The 15,026-nt window shown below is 55.5% G+C and overlaps 1 protein-coding gene across 1 annotated transcript; it reads left to right on the top strand.

Annotated features, from left to right (window-relative positions):
- Positions 1 to 158: 158 nt before the first annotated feature.
- Positions 159 to 7,992, top strand: SEC22B (SEC22 homolog B, vesicle trafficking protein). Its single transcript, XM_041420171.1, has 5 exons — positions 159 to 344; positions 601 to 710; positions 5,010 to 5,170; positions 5,485 to 5,631; positions 5,974 to 7,992. Exons 1-5 carry the CDS (start codon positions 270 to 272, stop codon positions 6,126 to 6,128), a joined length of 648 nt encoding a protein of 215 aa, XP_041276105.1. The 5' UTR covers positions 159 to 269; the 3' UTR covers positions 6,129 to 7,992.
- The last annotated feature ends 7,034 nt before the right edge of the window (positions 7,993 to 15,026 follow it).

Below are 15,026 nucleotides of genomic sequence, written 5' to 3'. Positions count from 1 at the left end.
GCGACTTGAACGGGGCGGTGCTGCTGAGGGGGCGTGGTCGTACAGAGCTTGGTGGGCGTGGCCGCGCGAGAGGCCGCGTCTGCTCCAAGGGGGGCGCCCGAAGAGGGCGTGGCCGCGTCGGGGGCGTGGCCTCACATTGGCGCAGGCGCGCGGGGCGGCAGCGCTGCCCACGGGCGGGCGGAAGTGCCGGCGGCGCGGCGGCCGCGCACCGGAAGCGGCGGTGGCAGTTTCCGGGCGGCTCCGTGGCAGGGCGGGCGGCGGGCGCGACCATGGTGTTGCTGACGATGATCGCCCGCGTGGCGGACGGGCTCCCCCTCGCCGCCTCCATGCAAGAAGACGAGCAGGTGGGGCCGGCGGGGCGCGGGCGGGGAGGGGCCGGTGCGTCCGTGAGGAGCGGGCGGGGGGCGATCTACCGGGAGCCGCGCAGTCCCTTCTCACAGGAAGGCGGCTCTGGCAGCGGCGCTTGCCTCCCGGTGGTGGCGGGCGGGACGGGCAGAGCCCGCCGGTGCTGTCGGGCCGGTCCCGGCAGCCCCGGAGCCCCGCCGGTGTGTCTCCGGTACCGGCCCAGCAGCCCGCTCTCCTCCCTCCGTGCCTCCTCAGTCAGGCCGCGACCTGCAGCAGTACCAGAGCCAGGCGAAGCAGCTCTTCCGCAAGCTGAACGAGCAGTCCCCGACGAGATGCACGCTGGAGGCGGGAGCCATGGCTTTCCAGTGAGTACCGGCAGCGCCGCGGGGATCGCGGCTCCGCTGCCCCGGGAGCCGCCCGGGGCTCTTTGAGTCGGGCTGAGCGTTTGTTAGAAACGGGGCTGCCTGTCAGCCCTGCTGCAGAGGGACAGTGTGTGAGCTGTCGGTGCTTGGCACGGGTGGCTGGCCCTTGGTTTTCGTCCAGGTTCGCGGCTGTGCCTTTGCTGCAGACAGTGCAGGTGCTGTTCCCTCCCTGCCTTTTTGTGTGTTTGCACTCTGATATGCCTTCACTGCATCTTCTGGGCAGCCTGTGTCTTTGTAGAGGTCTGTCTTTGCACAGCCAGTGTGGCAGTGCCTCTGTGAGCTCCTGCTGCCCAGGACTGTCCTCTCTGTGCCCTGTGAGAGCTCAGCTTTCATGCTTCACAAGCACATTGAGCATCTCTGAATATTTCTATTATTGTTGTCCTAATACCCGACAGATTTCTTTTTCTTAGCCAGTAAATTCAGCCTTATTGTTGCTGGATTTGTTGGGTTTGTTTAATTAATTTCCTTAACTCTTTGGGAGCTCTCATCTTAAAAGCACTTTTGGCATTCTCCAGTAGTACTCCTGCAAGGCAGCACGGCTGTGAAATAAGGAAATCTGACACAGGTCAGACGTCCTTACTCCTTAGAGGCAGGGCAGGTGGAGAGGTGGATGAACAGAGGGGGAGCTGGCAGTCCCTGGAGGGCAGGAAAGCTTGTGTGTGAGGAGGGAAATGCCTCTTTCTGTGCCGTGCCATTACCTGGCAGAATAATGCTTGAGCACTGAGTCAGGATCCTGCCAGGAATCAGAATTGTGCCATGACAGGAATGCCTGCTGGAAGTCTCAGAGCTCAGGTGGCAGGTGAGCTCTCCAGGCAGAGCTGTGCACTGTGGCAGGAGTGTGCCAGGATCCCCACGGTGCCACCTCAGCAGGATCCCTCAGTGCCAGGTGACTCCCTGTGCCTGGGTGTGTGTTTATGGCTGCGGAGGGGCAGGTGGCCTTTGCATGCAGGGCAGGGTTGGCTTTGGGCCTCTGCTCTAGCACAGGAGCAAAATCTCCCACCCCAACCCTTTCTTCAGAGATTCAGAGGCACGAAGAGGTGGCAACAGGAGTTTTTTGGATGGGCAATCTCTGGCAAAAGCCGTGAGGTTTTTTGGAGATGCTTTCCTTGTTGTCTTATGTCTGCTAACTTCGGCGAGATTTATTAAAAAATCTTTTCTCTGGGCTTCTGGTTGCCTTTGATAGGGAGTTACAGTGTCAGAGGATGGCCCTGATTGGCCTGGCCATCCTTATCTCCTCTTGGATTTTGGGTGTTTTTGCTGGAGTTAAGTGCTGCCCTTCCTCTTGCTTTTTCTACGAGTTAAATCTTCACAGGCTTTAAAAACTGCCTCATTTCTGAGTGTCTCCTTGGCACAGCATGGGTGTAGCTCTGCCTGGCAGTGAAGCTTGAGAAAGAGCCTGTGTAGATCCCAGTAAATCCCTTCTTGAGTTACCTCCATGATGCAAGCAGAGAGATGTCTGGGAAGGTGGCAACACTTGCCCAGGAAATCAAAGCCTCTTAGTGGTGGCTGTAATGACAGCAGTTGTGACGAGGAGGGAGGGCTTGGGCAGGCCTGTTTTGCCAGCTGTCTCAAAGGAGCAGCCAGGTTACCTGGCTGGGACAGGAGTATTCCTCCTCCTGGGTTGAGTTAGTCCCTGGATAGGTTTTGCTGGCCACTGACAGCTGCTGCTGCAGAGCATTTGCTTCTGCCTCCTTTGAGGTGGGGCATTACAGCAGGACCCATGTGAAAAGAACAATTTCAGGTCAGAAACTTTCCTCTGCAGGAAGGGGAGGTGACAGGGGAATTGGAGATTTAGTCTAAAATAACGCTGACCTATGGCCATGCTGCTCACCAATCTTTTGTGCCAGATCAGAGCTCTGGCTGCTGAGGGCAGCACAAAGCAGGACAGAGCATTCTGTGGGGGGAGGCAGCAGCACGGCCAAGGGTATTGCTGGACTTGCTGAGGTGCTGTTGAACATCTTCAGCTTCATCAGTTCAAAGCAGAGCCAAGCCTTCCTGAAACCTGAAGTTTAAATTGTGAGCCCTTGGGTGATTTCTGTCAAAGGCTGTGCCAAGGTTTCAGCTGCAGAAGCTGTGTCACCCTTGCAGCAGCAGCACTGGGCTGCGCAGGTACAGGAACACCGACGGCTCTGCTGTGCTGTCAGTGAGCAGGTGACCTTTGGCTGATGAATGGCTGAAGTGAGTCCTACCTGTCATTTAAAAGCAACCCTTGGCCTGTGCCACTGTTAGCAGGATAAAGCTTTTCTCTCTCAAAATGTCCAACATGATTACAGGAGACCTGCTGGCTGCACTCTGTGCAGAGTTAACCGTGGCAAGTGGCCACATCTGCCCCGTGTGTGAGGACATGCAGGCAGGTGCTGTCCTGAAGCCTGGGGGTGCACACAATGTATGAAACTGAGAGGCCCAGCTGTGCAGGAACTCTGGTCTGAAGTTGACTAAATTGTCTGAATCTGGGGCAGAGTGAGGTGAGCTTGCTCCCTGTGGTGCTGGCAGACCAACTTCAAATCCAACACACTGAATATCACTCCAGGGAGAAGCAAGTGGCAAATGCAGCTGAAGAGCTCCAGGCAGGACCAGCTGGCCCAGGCAGAGATAAACAGAGCTCTGCTGATGGGACATGTTCCTCAGAGTGCTCTCACCTGGAGAGTGCTGCTCCAGCAGTGCTGTCAGAATTCCCTTCTGACACTGGTTCTCCTCATTTCAATAGATTTGCTCAAGTCTTGCTCATCATGGCAGTGGCTAAATCAAGCTCTGGGCAATGATCTTTAGCAACCCCTATGTGGCAAGCAGGTCTCCAGGGGTAAGGGAAGTGATGCAGTCCAAGCTGAGGAACGTAAAAAGGACCAAAGGCCACAGGCACGTGGGCCATGCTGTGGAATGGGTGATGGCAGCTGGAGTTTCTTGTTCTGGTTGGGGTAAATCTGTTGTTGTTTGAAGGCTGCCAGGGTTCACACACGGGCCATATAGAAGCAAGAGAAATGGATACTCCTGAGCCCAGGAACAAGGTGAGGATGGCTAGTTTAAAGGACATGGCCCTGCTGGGGTATCTGGAAAAACAGTGCAGAGTGGCGTGAAGTTGTTCTGTAAGCCTGATGTGTCTATTAACAAAATTTAAGCTGCTTATTTTACTACAGTGCCCTCAGGACTGGATCATTTCTTTAATACACTGCTAATCTTTATGCTAACCAGACTAATGCTTAATGGCATTATGCAGAAAGTCAAAGGAAGGTAACCTAAAAGTAGCATTCACACTCCATCCTGAAGAGTATAGATAAGCATTCAAAAGTGTTTACAGGGCTGTTTATTGTCTGAACCCCCTTGGTTTTGGTGGGAGTATTGTAGCCTTTATTTTTACACTGTCTAAGAGAGGAGGAAAATTCAGTTGGGAATGTGGAACAGCAGAGTGACATAGTGAAGCCCAAATAGTGTCAAGGTTGGTGGTGGGTGAGAAGGGGGCCCATATGTCCTCAGCTGAGGGGCAAACCAGGCAGCTTTACACAGCAGCAGGTGTGTCACTGTGTGCTTTGGAGCTCCCCACCTTGCAGCCAGGGAACTGGTGGCACGGTCACACCCACCCATGGCGAGCCCATGAGGTCACCAGAACCCACCTAGCAGCAGTACCCCTCCCCAGCTGGCCCTGTAGTGATGCATGTGCATAGCAGCACCCCTCCAAAAGGCTGCTGGTGGTGAGGAAGGGGATGTCCAGCCCTCTGAAATGGAGAGGGGCAGCTGGCAGGGACTGGGTGCCTTCCCAGCACACTGAGACCAAACTCCTGTGTGTGCCTGCTCATCTCAGTGCCTCAGCTTCCCATTCGTGGGCCTCAGGTACTTGGCTGTGCTGCTAGTTAGAGACATGTTGGCCACCTTCCCCTCTGCTGGCAAACTTTCTTGTGCTCCCCTCCTCCTGACTGCAGGGTGTTCTCTTTTTTATACTCCAAAATTACTACTCTTTTGTTGCTGGTATTTTGTTCAGCTAATGGTATTCACAGGCCACCTTTTGTTCAGCTGAAGTCAAAGCCCAAGGCTGTTGGCATGGGTGTAGGGTCTGAGGCTACAAGAAAATTTATTTTGGCTAAACAAAAGATAAGCCATTGCTTTGCAGAAAGGTTTACACTTGATCCAGAAACCAGAAGTTCTTTTACCCAGTTCTCATTGCCTCATAGGAATAAAGGTGTGCAGGGTGGTATTTGACAGGATAGGTTCAAAATTGATTGACTAATGCTCAGTCTGCCATTCTTTTAGCTACATCATCGAGAAAGGAGTATGTTACCTGGTCCTGTGTGAAGCTGGATTCCCCAAGAAACTGGCCTTTGCATACCTGGAAGACTTGCACTCAGAGTTTGATGAGCAGCATGGCAAGAAGGTTCCGACAGTCTCCAGGCCCTATTCCTTCATTGAATTTGGTGAGGTCCCTCTCCCTGTGGCTAGTCAGGGAACTTCTTTCTGGGAGGGAGCAGCAGCCATGGGATTCTCTGCAGCTTGTCCTATGGAATTGACAGCTCAGATTCTTCTTGGCACTAGAGACACAGGTGTTCTGAGCAGGAGAATAGAGAAGTATGGAAATGGTGCATGTCCTTAGATTCAGATTTTCTGCTTTTAGTTTCTTGGCCGCATTCCAGTGAGTATTTTCATGTAGTCTTCAGCAATGCTCCCACTCCTGCAGCCAGGCGGCTCTGTGCTAGGTGACACTCCCCCTGACAGCCCTGTCTCCTTCCAGACACCTACATCCAGAAAACCAAGAAGCTCTACATTGATAGCCGGGCAAGGAGGAACCTGGGCTCCATCAACACAGAGCTTCAAGATGTGCAGAGGATTATGGTGGCCAACATCGAGGAGGTCTTACAGCGAGGAGAGGCCCTGTCAGGTACTGGAATGGCCAGTGTTTGGCACACAGTTCTGGCTCCTCGGGCAGCTGGGTGGGCAGAGCGTCCTGAGGGGAAGGCTTGACCCTCCTGAGAAAAGCAGTGAACGCAGGAGGTGTTGTGTTTCAGCTGGATCAGCTGTGTTCTGGAACAGCTGGCAGGTGCTGGTGCTGCTGTGGGAGAGCCCAGCCCCTCTCCAGGTCGGGGGCTCTCACCCCAGCAGGACAAGCCCTGGAGCGCTGCAGGGGGCACAGGCCATGCTGCCAAGACAAACTTGTACACTTAATGTAACATTTGGGGAACGTTCAGTTAATCCTAACTCCTCTCCCCTTTCCCTTGAACAGCTCTTGATTCCAAGGCCAACAACTTGTCCAGTTTGTCCAAGAAGTACCGCCAGGACGCCAAGTACCTGAACATGCGCTCCACGTACGCCAAGCTGGCGGCCGTAGCCGTGTTCTTCATCATGCTGATTGTCTATGTGAGGTTTTGGTGGCTGTGAGCTGGCCCAGCCATGGAAGAGGGAAAGCCAGTAGCCTGGCAGGTGGATGTGTGCAGGACACTGCTCATGGGGGATGTGCATTAGAATCCACACAGGACCATCACCTTGGCAGGAGTGTCCTGGAGTTGTTAGGTGACACCTGGCTGCTGCATCCCTTAGTGGAGCCTAACAATAGGTGTGAAGGCTTGTTGACTGCAGGCTTTTCCTCTGAGGCAGTTTGCACTGGGATACTGCAGAGTTTGGCCTCCCAAGGTTCTTCCCCATCCCGGGGCACTCTGGGAACAGTCAATCAGTGCTGTTTAGCATAATCATATTGTACATCCTCCTGTTGAGTAGCTCTAGTGGGAACTGGACTCTAATGAACATTCCTTGTGTTGGTAATGTTTGCTTTTTTAGAATCTGGGTCTGCAGTACTTTTCCTTTCTTTCTTTTTCAAGACTCCCCTGTTTGCAGGCAAGTATTTCACTGTACATAAACCAGCTTTCACCTCTGTCTGAGTACCTGTTGAGTGTTTTGTGTCTGACATCCTGGCTTGTTACACTTTAAATTGCTTTAGGAAGAAATGGATGTTAAACTATGCCTTAAAACACATTCTGTCCAGTACTAGGAGGGGCAGTGGAAGGCTTCTGTATTAACTGGTTCCTGCAAAATTAAACTCCAGGTTTCTAAGTGTCCACTCTCCCTCTCCTGACAGCTGTGTGTGTGACAGTATGTTTCCACATGAACAGGGTGTGTAATTCAATGCTGTTGGAACGGGCACAGTGCAAACTATGTCAGCACTCTCTATTTTTCCCTTCTAGCTGCAGATTCACTACATTATTTCCTTCCTTTTTGTAACTGTGCTTTCCTTCCAAAACGTGTCAAAACTGCCAGCATTTCATCTCTGGGATCCTTGTTTTCTTTCTCCCTCTTTCCTCACCCAAAACAACCAAAAAACCAAAACTCTGATTGTTGTTGTGAAGAAAAGGCAGTGTTTCTGTAAAGAACACTTTACATGAAGGACTAGGATAACTTCAAAACAGTGGAATCCTTTAGAAACACCACCTCTTCTACCCGTGGTCACCTTCTCCCTACCTCACTTGGGAAGTTGAAACTGTAGGTGAAGAAAAACTCATTATGGGGCAATAGTATAGAGCTTCTTCTTTCTTATGGGCCAATCTCTTTATCACCAGTGTAATGTGATTTTTTTTAAATTTTTTTTTGGTCCACCTGTGCTAAGAATAACATTTTAGCAGATTTTGGTTTTATTAAAAAAAAAAAAAAAAGGAGAGAAAAAAGAAACCCTGCAGCTCAGGCAGTCTGCTGCACTCAAATGTCTGCCACCTGGTAGAGGAAGCAGGTGGTGTCACAGAAGGAAGTGTCAGAACTTCCCAGCACCTTTTACAAGCACAAAACCTTGTGTAGTTCTGGATGTATAAACTGTGACCTGGAAGTGTTTCCTGCCATGGGATAGGAAACACAGCTGTTGTCCTGTCTGGGAATGCTGCCCAACTGGGCACCTTGTTGGACTGGCAGAATGCAGTCAAGCACTCGTCCACCGATGAACCCAGCAACTCTGAGCTGCCATATAGACTAAAGTAATCCGGTTTCTGCATGATGCCTCTAAGTGTTACTTTGTAGGTTGCTTTATTATAATTATTATAATGATTTTAAGTCCTTTGAAGTGGTGTCCCTACCAGGTGAATGTCCCAGTGATGTAGGTCTGTGTAACGTAGGTGCTGGAAGGTCTCACCGTTCAGACACCGGCCGTCCGTGGATTGTTGTGATTGAGGGGGTGATGTTTCTGCAGCACGGGGCAGCTCAGGGAGCAGCTACCCTCTGCAGCCCCAGTGTCAGCAGTGAAATAAATGCTTCTGAAAAATCCCCTCTGCGGCGTGGAGTGTCCTGTGTCTCGTTCCTGTGACCTTGGGGGATGTTTTCCTTCCTTCCAGGGACACAGGAGGGTGAAGACCCCATAGGTGGAACCACCTGGGATAAGGGCTCCCTTTTGGAGGCGAAACTAGTAGAAAGATGTTATCTTGACCACTTTCTGCTGGAGAAGGTGTGCTTTGGTTATAGCAGGGGTGTCTCCCTGCTGGCACATCCCTGCCTGTTGGCAGGAAACCTCCTCGGCACGGGCAGAATTTTATGGGGGCAGTTTTGTGGCCACACTGTTCATAGGGGCAGCGTGAGAAGCAGCACAAACTGGGAGTGAGTGGGGTGTGTAGCCCCCGTGGGCTGTGCCAGTGTGAGCAGGGCACGGAACCGAGTGCCGCTTGCCTGGAGGGATGACAGGATTCCTCCTCTCCCGCAGGCTAGCCTGGGCCTCCAGGGAACACCTTACGAGCAATTACTCGCTGCGTTTAAAACACGGAGCCCCCTTTCGGCCCTCGAGCAGGGCAGTGGTGCTGCTGATGCTCCGTGCGAGGGAGGTGTGGACAGGGGTTTGCTTTGCTGGGGTCTCTGCGCCTCCTGCGCAGCCGAGTGTGAGTTCAGCTCCCGTCCGGCTGCTCGGGCAGAGGGGAGGAGAAGCCGCTGCCCTTCCCTCCGTGTGCTTCCTGACGGCTGCTCTCGGCTGGATGGGTCCCGTTGCAGCAGGGGCTGCCGGGGATGCGGTGGCCGGTCCCTGCCGGGGATGCGATGGCCGGTCCCTGCCGGGGGTGCGATGGCCGGTCCCTGCCGGGGATGCGATGGCCGGTCCCTGCCTGGGATGCCATGGCCGGTCCCTGCCGGCTGTGCGGTGGCCGGTCCCTGCTGGGGATGCGGTGGCCGGTCCCTGCCTGGGATGCGATGGCCGGTCCCTGCCGGGGGCGGTGGCCGGTCCCTGCCTGGGATGCCATGGCCGGTCCCTGCCGGGGGCGCGGTAGCCGGTCCCTGCCTGGGATGCCATGGCCGGTCCCTGCCGGCTGTGCGGTGGCCGGTCCCTGCCGAGGGCGGTGGCCGGTCCCTGCCGGGGATGCCATGGCCGGTCCCTGCCGGGGGCGCGGTAGCCGGTCCCTGCCTGGGATGCCATGGCCGGTCCCTGGCGGCTCGGGGGTCGCGGTGCTGGCAGCGGCCGGAGCCGGCCCGAGGCTCTGCCTGCAGGTGGCAGTGCCTGCGCGGAGCTGGGGCGCGGAGCGGGGCTGCGGACACAAAGGGAGCTCCCCCTCAGGGCACCCCCAGCTCATTGCCATGCCCTGGCCACCCCAAAGAGCCGCAGCCTCGCCGTGAAGCCGGGAATGTTCCTGCCAGGGCTCCCGGACCAGGCGGCGCTGCCCGGCCTCATCCCACCGTGCAGCCGGGCCGCTGTGGCTGGGACGGAGGGAGACACTTCCCTCAGGGCGTTTGTCTGTTACCTGCTACCCACCACCTTTTCCATTTCCATTCCTGTTTCTGAGGTCCGCCTGTGCTTCCAGAGGCTTGAACAGCCTTTATCCGCTGGGCAATCCCCCAGTTGCTGCACCTGCCCCCCTCAGCCTGGCAGACACCAGGGGTTTTGTCCCGAGTGGGGCACACGCGGAGTAGAGGGGAAGTGGGATCTGGGAGCAAGCTCCTGGTGGCTCTGTAGCACCTGAGACCCTGCTTGGGTGGGTTTAAAGAGCAGAGCTGAGCTGAGCTCTCCCTTCTCCCTCAGTGTGCCCATTGCCACTGGGGAAATATTGGCACGGGGTACAGGCAGAGTGTAAAAGAAAAGATGCTCATGCAGGGTGTCCTGGGAGCTGCTCTGCTCATCATGTGAGCACGGAGGTCAAAAGCTGTCAGTTTTGGCTGCTGACACCCCTCAGCTCGGGTCAGGGCACCCCTGGGTGTCTTTGTGCTGTTGCGGACAGCAGTGCCTGATGCAGAGAGCAGGGCCTGTGTACCAGGGGCTTGGCTGTGCACCCCCCTGCCCACTGGGGGGTTTACACCACTGGGCACGCCGGGTTTGGGTGACGGGAGTTTCCTTCCTGGGTGACACAGCGAGAGCAGACAGGCAGAGCTGGTTCCCAGATGAAAAACAAAAAAAAAAGGGTGGGGCATGAGTGGAGAGGAAGAGTGCAGCAGGATGGCAAAAGCTGGCTGGGTGCTCCAGCCACCATGTCAAGTATAAACCAGGTCTCACCTGGCACAGGCTATGGCCGCTCTCTGCACTGGCACCACTCTGGGAGCACGAGGGTTTTGGGTTCTGTGTTGACTTGGGCACCAGTTGCTTCTGTTTTGAAGCAGCTCCTCGCACTTGTAAACCCCACTTTTGAGTAGGTTTTGAGAAAGATCCAGTTCCAGCATCTTTTCCTCTGGGACCCCAAGGCAGTCTGGCCACAGACGGTTTCTGGAAGGTGTGTGCAAATGTCCCAGTGGTGTGGAGGGTTGTGCCTGCAGCACCTGCCTAGAGCATTCAAAACCAGAGAAGTGCTTGGACAGCAGTGGCCAGGGTGGCAGGGCTTGAAGTTCAGCCTTTGAACACCGTGGTCCTTGTTCTCCTTCCCTGTGTGGCCAATGTGAGCTGCCACAGCTCTGGAGGGCTCTGAATTCCACCAGGACCAGGGAGGGATGTCCCACAGAGCCAGGCTGAGGGGCTCGGGGGGTCTCCTCTGCCCCTCACACTTTGCTGTGTTGTCTGAATATGACCTTTTGGAAAGGAGGATATTGATTTTCTGCCACTCAAAAATGAAGGCTTTTCCGGGGGTGTGGTGCTGGGTCGGCAGCTGGCCAGGGACAGCTGACTGTGGGACCAACCCTCCTCCACTGGCCTGAGTGGGTGCCACATCCTGCGCCAGAGCACCCCTGAGCTGTGCCATCTCCCCTGTCCCCGGTGATGCAGCTGGGCTGGTCCTGAGCGCTCAGCAAGCCCCAGGGCAGGACTGGGGGCACCTGCCTAGCCCTGGCTCCCTCGCCACTCTGTCCCTGTTGGTCACCGCAGACCCGAGCTCTTTGAGGGTCTCTGAGCGTCCTGCACTGGGGAGAGGTGGGGCTTGACTTCTCTGCCGCAGCTTCCCTCCTGCACTTCCTGCACAGTCTCTCTGCCCCGTCTGCACAGATGTATTCCCGGCTTTGCTTTCGCTGGAGCAGCCGTGCCACCTCCTCTGCCCAGCCTGTCCTGTTCTCCCCCGCCTTGTGCAGCCTTTGGGTGCCCTGCAGGGCTGAGCCCCGGGGTTTGCCCACAGCTCTGAGCCCTGCACAGCGTCTCAGGGCTGCTCCCAGCTGCTGCGTTCGTGTCTGAGCTCACAAACGCACCGCAGGGCACAAAGCAGAAGTTGGGGAGTCCCTGCTCCCCGTGCCCACCCCAGAGGGGCTGTTGGACGCGGCCACGAGGCTTTCTCAGAGCTCATTCATGGCTGCATGCAGCAGCCCAGTGCAACTTTGAATTGTGCCACAGAAAATCCCTTGTGGTTGTGCCCCAGCGCTCTGCAGAGAGATGATAAACCTGTTTCCTCTGTCGCTGCTTTTTCTCTATTTTGTCTTTTCCTCCCCTCTTCTCCCCCGCAGCCGTGCGGGAGCTCTCTAGCCCCCCAGCACCCTCTGCTTCCCTGGCACGCTGCCCATGCTCACTGCAAACGGGATTCACCAGCCCCACTGTGGCACAGCACCCAGAACAAAAGTGCACCCTCCTCATGGCCGCAGCTGGGGCGCCCCCAAATTGGCAGCAGGGACAGGATTTGCATAGAAGAGCAGAACAAAATGTGCTTGCAGGAGCTACAGTGACCCCAAATCCTATGCACTGGGACCTGCGGGGTCCCTGTGGTGCCCGAGCCTGGAACCCTGAGGTGTGTGCAGCTCCTCAGGGCCTTTCCTGGAGTTTCGTGTTCCCCACTTCACAGCCATGAGCCCCTGGCAGCTGCGATGGCATCTTGCTCCAGGCATCCACCTCGGGAGAGGAGGGAACTCTCGAGGCGAGCAGGGACTGGGTGGCCTCTGGCACAGTTTGGCTGCAGAGCAGCACAAGGCTCCTGCCCGGTGGCAGGAGGGACATAACAGCATGTCTGGGGACTGAGGCCGGGCTCTGGGTGCCACAGGACTAGCAGGAATTCCCTATCCTGCTTTGCTGTGCCCCTACAGGCACGGGGAGCCCGGCTGCTGGGGCTGTGCCCGCACGGCCGTGGCTCACCATGGCACCGGAGGGGTGGCCTGTGCGTGCGCTGGAGAGGAGCGGGAATTGCCTGCTGCCGGTCACTGCTGCAGCTGCCTAGAGGCTGCTCAAGGGCAGGAGGAGAGTTACAGATTCCCGTTTCTTCAGCTGGTCCTGGATACAGACCCAAAACAGGGAAGCCAGTGATTGTGGTGAGCATCTGCCCCTTCCTTGAGCCACGGCCGTGCCGCTGTGCCAGCCTCATTACAGCGCTGGCTGTGACCCGGAGGGTGACTGCAAATCCCTTTCTTGTTCCACTGCGTGCCCAGAGCCAGGGGCATTTCGGGAGCTTAATGGCCGCTCTGTAGGTCAGACCAACTTTGCTAAAAGCTGCGCAACTCCATCTGCAATTTAAATACTCCAGGGGCTGCTGAGAGCAGGCAGCTAAGGCAGAGGGTACACATTCCCCTGGCGATTAGCAACAGAGGGGAACAGGGAGCCCAGAGCATTCCTGCAGGGTTTGGTGCAGGAATGCCTTCGCACTTCTCTGTTTCTTTTTAAGACGAGACTGGCTGGCAGGTAAAGTAATCATGGCATAAGCCAAGTCATGTGGATGTTAAGAGTTTGCAGATGAGCCACAGGACAAGCTATTTGCGGCACAGGCACAAGGCTGCCAGCCCTGAGGATTTTGTTGGAAGCCTCTCCCTCTCCTGCTTTTCTTAAACCTCTTGGCTGCTGACACTTGTAACTATGAAACACCCTCAGCTCCCATTTTAATGGGGTTCCAGCTTTCCAGATCACAAAAGAGAAAGCTGGAACATACAACTCAAGCATGTTTGTCCTAAGGACCCCCAGCTCAGGGCAGGTTATCTGGTATAAAGGCAACATTTATCTGGGACAACATGTAAAACCAAGGATGCAAGGCAGGCATTGGGGTGTGGGCTGAGCTGAGGTCTGAATGCCTGAACCACTATCAATGTCACTGAAAATTACTGCAAGAAAACACAATTTATTCTGAGCAAGCCAATACAAAGCTGTTGAAATCAGCAGTTCCTCCAAGGTGAGGGACAAAGAAGTGCCATGGTCCTCACTGACCAGGTACAGACACACAAAAGGCACCTCAGAATGTTCAAATTCCGTGAGAGGAGCAGGGGTGAGCACTGCAGAGTCCCCAGCACATCTGCCTGGCAGAATTCCCTGGCTGGAGAGTGGTGGGGCATCTGGGGAGCTGCTGCCCCTGGAAGCTTTCTCTCTGAGAAAAGTGCATGGATCCTCTGTGGAACCAAAATCACGGCAGAGTGAGACTCTGAGTGGAGTCACAGGGAGGGCCTGATCTCCCAGTCTTTGTCAGACAAAGTGCCAGGATTTCCCTAATTGCTGGGGCCGTTCAACAAACTCTGTCGTGGTTATGGAGCTTGTTGAGCTCTCCTAATCCCTCACCTGGCATCACTTCCAGTGCACCCAGCCCTGTGCCAGGCATCCTGCCCAGCCAGCAGCTGGGGCTTGCTTCCCACACCTGGGTGAGACACTCCGTGGGCAGAGGGGCAAGGCATGGTCAGAAACCACAGAACTGCAGGAAACCTTGCCAGAGCTCTCCAACCCCTGTGTCAGCTGCTGGTCTTCTCTGGGTGGGAAACTGGGGCTGAGGTGGTGTGTGGTAGGGCTGCATGAAGATGAAGCAATGCTGAAACACATTTCTAACTCCTCCGTAAAGGATTTATTGCTTAACAACAGGATCATGAAGATAATGAGGAGCTAATTTGGTGTGGGGACACAGTGGGGCACCTGTCCCTGTCCCCTTTCTGCTCTGCTCTGTGCGCTCACTGCTGGCACAGGCAGCTCACCTTGCCAGGGCAGCTCAGAGAAGCTTGGCCCTCACCTTCCTAGCAGCAAAATCCGCTCTGTCCATCCAGAGTCAGTCACTCCCAGCCTCTATCATGTAGAGGACCCATCGGTGTGTGCTGTCACCCCTTTTATCTCCCCAACAGAGCTGCCGTGGGATGCTCTGAGTCCATGTGCACCATGAGGGCAGGGTCAGAGCAGAGAGAGGTTCAATCAGCAGGTTCCCCAGAGCTGCAGCAGGGAACCAACGCCTTCCTTCTTCCTGGCTGGATTCTCCCACTGAGCCTCAGCTGCCAGCTGGAGCTGCTTGCTCCCAAGAGCTGTGCCAGGGAGGCCATGGATCCTGTCCCTGCGCTGGGGCTCGGAGGCTTGTGCTCAGGCCAAGTGAAACAAAGTGGAGGATGAGCCACTTCAGGGTCAGGGGTGATAAGTAGTGCTCAGTGCTGAGGGGAGCTGAAAATGGCAGCTCTTGGTGAAGCATCAGAATTCCTCCTGAATTTGCATTCAGGAGAGCAAACCCTTGTTGTTGTAGTCACGTTCCCTGTCTGTCCCTCAAACTCCCAGCTTGCCTTTGTCATCATTTTAACTTAAGTGCTAGTCAGTGCCACCCATAATTGGATATGTGGGAGGTTTTGGGGCATGCTGCGGGTCTGGCCTCCACCTCAGCAGGTGAGGAACTGCAGGGAGGGTGGTGGGCCAGGAGCAATCCCATGGAATGTCCATCATGGCTGTGAGACACAACTGCCTGCCCACGAGCAGCTGCTGGAGCAGAACGGGAGGCTCTGGCAGCTGTGCAAGATGGAGGGGGACTTGTCAAGGGGTTACACTGGAATACCTGGAAAAATCATAATGGGGTTAGGGCACTGACTGTCCAGCCCCACGCTTGGGAGGGACTCTGGGATCTGGAGAATTACAGGGGGAAAACAGTGAGGTTTATTCATTGCCCCTCTCTCCCCCAGACCCGGTACAATCCTGCCTTCACGGGCCAGGCTGCCGTGTCAGCACTGCACACAAAGGGCTCTCAGTCCTCCGGAGCCTGAGCCAGGGCTGAA

The sequence above is a fragment of the Onychostruthus taczanowskii genome, unplaced genomic scaffold (assembly GCF_017590055.1).
Source record: "Onychostruthus taczanowskii isolate IOZ18803 unplaced genomic scaffold, ASM1759005v1 scaffold63, whole genome shotgun sequence".
Taxonomy (NCBI): domain Eukaryota; kingdom Metazoa; phylum Chordata; class Aves; order Passeriformes; family Passeridae; genus Onychostruthus; species Onychostruthus taczanowskii.
Note: the sequence above shows the minus strand (reverse complement) of the source record. Positions and strands in the feature narration are given on the sequence as shown.

What these genes read in the sequence shown, in the direction of transcription:
- SEC22B (XM_041420171.1), top strand. Translation starts at nt 270, where the DNA reads ATGGTGTTGCTGACGATGATCGCCCGCGTGGCGGACGGGCTCCCCCTC. An exon ending in GCGGGAGCCATGGCTTTCCA is followed by an intron (nt 711 to 5,009) that starts GTGAGTACCGGC and finishes CCATTCTTTTAG; the next exon opens with CTACATCATCGAGAAAGGAG. An exon ending in GCGAGGAGAGGCCCTGTCAG is followed by an intron (nt 5,632 to 5,973) that starts GTACTGGAATGG and finishes TCCCTTGAACAG; the next exon opens with CTCTTGATTCCAAGGCCAAC.